The 4,451-nt window shown below is 16.4% G+C and overlaps 1 protein-coding gene across 1 annotated transcript, besides 7 other annotated features; it reads right to left on the bottom strand. All coding sequences in view use genetic code 6, as the record gives it.

The window, feature by feature from the left end:
• Window positions 1-170: 170 nt before the first annotated feature.
• Window positions 171-224: a microsatellite.
• Window positions 190-233: a microsatellite.
• Window positions 234-573: 340 nt separating this feature from the next.
• Window positions 574-622: a microsatellite.
• A 65-nt stretch (window positions 623-687) lies between these two features.
• IMG5_196840 (tRNA binding domain protein) lies at window positions 688-1,132 on the bottom strand (the record flags this gene model as incomplete). Its single annotated transcript, XM_004024209.1, has 3 exons — window positions 688-755; window positions 875-1,024; window positions 1,072-1,132. 3 exons carry the CDS (start codon window positions 1,130-1,132, stop codon window positions 688-690), a joined length of 279 nt encoding a protein of 92 aa, XP_004024258.1.
• Window positions 1,133-2,814: 1,682 nt separating this feature from the next.
• Window positions 2,815-2,870: a microsatellite.
• Window positions 2,871-3,906: 1,036 nt separating this feature from the next.
• Window positions 3,907-3,943: a microsatellite.
• Window positions 3,944-4,249: 306 nt separating this feature from the next.
• Window positions 4,250-4,315: a microsatellite.
• Window positions 4,255-4,317: a microsatellite.
• Window positions 4,318-4,451: the final 134 nt, after the last annotated feature.

Here is a 4,451-nt window from a genome sequence, read left to right as displayed (position 1 = left end):
ATGTATTATCCATTATAAAGCGAATTACCTTAACATTGCTACTTAGCAACCTTCTTGCTTGTTTTTTTATTTTATTGAAAGAATATAACTAATATTTTTCTTATATACATCTATTGTCTAATCAATATAGTCTAAAAGATTAATGAATACAACATCAGCTATTTACATTATATTTATTTAATTTAGCTTTTTTTTATTTTTAATATTTATATTTTTTATTTATTATCTTTATAATATAATTAATATTTGATGCAGAAATTAAAATAATTTTTTTAAAAATAATAATAAATGACGAATATAACGCCAAAATTACTTATTAATAAATAATAATATACTAATATATTATTTATTATAATGATATGCACATGTGCTTATATATTTTGTATAAATTAGATTTTTTTATTTTTATAAATAAAACTTATTTATTTTATTAAAAAACGAATTGATATTTAATATAAGTAATTAAATATATTAGTTTTTAATAATATCCAAAAAATAAAATTATTCATTAATTATAAATTAAATTTTAATCTAATGAAAAAATGCACATATAAATAAATTTAATTGTATTATTTTTTTACACATATTTATAAAATTTTTAAATATCATTATAAATTTTTTATTTTAATTATTATAATTTCTATATATTTTCTAAAAATAAAAATAATAATAAAAATAATTATTAATTCAAGAAATCTAAGCATTAGATAATAACTAAGCCTTAATACATCCTGCCTTAGTTAACCATTTATATCCTTTATATTACAAAAAACAAATAAAATAAAAAACCAAATATATTGAAAATTAATTATACAAAAATAAAACAAAATATTAATTTTATAATAGATTCAATAATATAAAAAAAAAAAGTTACCCTAAAAAGTTGCATTTGATTCCGCATCAGTTTTTAAATCAAGTGAACATGTTTCTAATATTTTCTTTTTAGGATTTAAAACAGGTTATAAATCTTAAACAAATAAATTTTCATGGCCTTCTAAAAATACTCTTTCACCAATTTAAGAATCTTTATATAAAAAAATACATAAAATATACAAAAATTAAAATATATACCTGCATGAGGCCTTAAAATTTCAACACTTGTATTGTCAGCATTAGAGGCACATAGAACCATCCCATTAGATTCAAATCCTATAAATATATAATTAATATTTTTAAATATTATTTTTAGAACCTGCTAATTTTCTAGGTTTCAAATTAACCATAACTAAAACTAACCCAGACATATTTTCAATAGATACGAATTTCTATAATCCAGAAGCGATTAATCTTACTTCAGTTCCAATATCAATTTTTTCACAGTATAAATTTTCACTTTCTGGGTGCTATATATATTTTTTTTTATTAAAGATATAATTAATATATATATATATATATTTATTTTATTTGCCTTCCAACATTCTATTATTTTTCCTACTCTAATATCAATTTTAGAAAAATCATCTACTGTTGCAGCTACTTATTTTGCTTCTTTTTTTTATTATTATTAAGGTTATTGTTTAGGCTATGTTTCAGTAGGTTCTTTTTAATCCATTTTTTTTTTTCAATTTTATTTTATTTTTATATATTTTCTTTATATTTAGCATTTGGATTTTATTTATTTTATAATTAAAACAATCTCCAAATATATATATATAATTAAGAAACAATTTATAAAATCTGATATATTTAATAAAATGTACCCCTAATTATGTATTTTATATTTATCATTAATCTAATAATTTAATTTTATTAATTTGTTTTAGTTCGAATTTATATAATTTAAAGAGAATACTTAAATAAAGCACATATATCTACAATTATAATTTATAGTTAATACATATATAATTATATTATTTATTTTTTCAAAATTTTAAATATTTTTCAAAAAATATTATTATTTAATATTAAATATAAATATATTTCAATATATAAAATTTCATGGATCAAAAATAAAATAATTAAGGCGACATATAATAAAAAGCAGTCAAAAAATAATCAAATAACAGATAAAAGCAAAATCAAATACTATATTAATATTTTGTTCGCAAAGTAGAAAAAATAAAATAAAATAATAGTCTAACATTATTAATTATTTTTCTTATCTTTTAAATATATTTCATCTAAAAATTTAATTTAAAAATAAAATTAAAAGGAATTTGGTTAGTGTATGAATATTATTGAATAGTTAAATATATTAGATCCAGGATATCATGAATTTGCAAATTTTTTAAAGGGTAAAAAAGTCAATTATTCCTAGAAGAAAGATTTTTATTAAAAAAAAGCACTAATACTTCGTATTAGAGGAGAATTAAATGAATCATTAAACGAATTAAAATATTTACACGAGTATAACGATAAAAACTATGAAGTTTTAAAAGAAATATGCAGATCTATGTTGAATTAAATTATTTTTATTTATAAAAATACATTTAATAAAATAAAAGGTTTTTAACTGGAAAATATAAAGCTAGTATTGAAGTAGCAAACTAGGCTATTTAATTAAATCCAAATGATTGGGAATTATATTATACTTAAGGTTTATGTTATATAAATACTAAAGATTATCAAACTGCATTAGAATAATTTAAAAAAGCAAACAAAATTTCAAAAAATTAATCTATGTAAGATATTTATTTTAATTTTATTTAGATATATAGAAAATCGAAAAAAATAAAAAAACTTGTTTTAATTTTTTTTATTTTTTAAATGAAAAAAATAGTTACACATAAATTGGAAAATTATATTGTTTAATGGATTAATAAAATAATGCTATAAAAACATATGAAGAAGCAATAGAGTATTTCTTATTATTATTATATATATATATATATATATATATATATATATATATATATATATATATATGATATTTTAAAATTTTAAACATAATAATAATAAAAATATTATAGATAATCTCATGAAAGTTCAGAAATTCTTACAATATTAGGAATTATGTAATTAAGAGCAGGAAATAATATGGAGGCTTTTTAAAATCTAGGAAGTGCTTTAGCATTAGATAATAAAGATTAAAAAGCTATTTTAGCTGTTGGGTCTATTATGCAAGTAAAAATAAAATATTTTTAATTATATTTATATAAATAATATATAATATTATAAATTTAATTAAGATATATATATATATTTTTCGTTTATTTTATTAGGATAGATCAGAATATGATGCAGCAATAAATAAATATAGAACAATGGCCTAATAAAATTCAAATTCATCATAATTATGGAATAACTTGGGAATGTGCTTTTATGGAAAACAATAATATATTGCTGCTATAGCATGCTTAAAGAAATCTTTTTATTTAAATCCTTTTGAATGGATTTGTTGTCACAATTTAGGAATTGTTTATATGGCAACATAATAGTAATAAAAAAATTATTAAATATATTTTTTATATTTTTATAAAAATACATATTTTCTTTACTTCTGTAGATATGCAACTGCTTATTATTTTTTTAGTGTTTCTATAAATTTGTAATAAAATTTTGCTGCTAATTATATGAATTTAGGAATATGCTTAAATAAATTGGATGATTTTCCTAATGCTTGTTAGGCAATGAGAAAAGCTTTGGAATTGGATAAGTAAATAATATATTTTATACTAAACAGATATTTATAATTTATTATATTAATATATAAATAAAAAGAGATTATTTAACTTATTTAAATTTTTGTATTATCCTAACTTAAAAAGGTGAAGATAATTATAATGAAGCTAAAAAAATGTTCAATCTGTCTGAAGAAAAATATTCTAATTTGGATGAAGATACAAGGGTAGATTTTGAAGAAGTTAACTTGTAAAGATAATAATTAGCAAAATTATTAAAAATTAATATTAAAAATACTTAATGAATTGAAATATACAAAAGATTGTAGTAGAGAAAAAATAATAAATATATATATATATATATATATATATATATATATATAATCAAAATATATTTTTTTTTTTGGAATATTATCATTATTTTTAAAAAAATAAATAAATAATTGATTTAGTATTAAATTAATTATAACAAATTATCAATATTTACATGATTTTAAATATTTAGAAATAATTTAATCAATTTGAATTATAATTCAAAAACTATGTTTTTTTTTTTAATGAAAATATTATTATTATAAATGCAGATGAATATATTTAAATAAATCAAAGAAATTAATATTAAAAAAAAAAATGTAAATTTAATAATAAAATATAACTTATAACTCTGTTAAAAAGAAAGATATTAGACTTTAAAAATAAGAAAAAAATAATAATAAAAAATAATAGGAAAAAATAAAAATTAAAAAAATAATTAAGATAAATAAATTTAAAGTTTAGATTTATAAACAGATTTTTAAATGAATGAAAATTTTTAAAAAATTGGCTCTTATATCTGTTTTAAAATATAATCGCTTTATAAGTACTTAAATTAATGATACAGAATATGATTAA

Source organism: Ichthyophthirius multifiliis (genome assembly GCF_000220395.1).
Source record: "Ichthyophthirius multifiliis unplaced genomic scaffold scaff_1120509251401, whole genome shotgun sequence".
Taxonomy (NCBI): domain Eukaryota; phylum Ciliophora; class Oligohymenophorea; order Hymenostomatida; genus Ichthyophthirius; species Ichthyophthirius multifiliis.
This window is presented reverse-complemented; position numbering and strand designations above follow the sequence as displayed.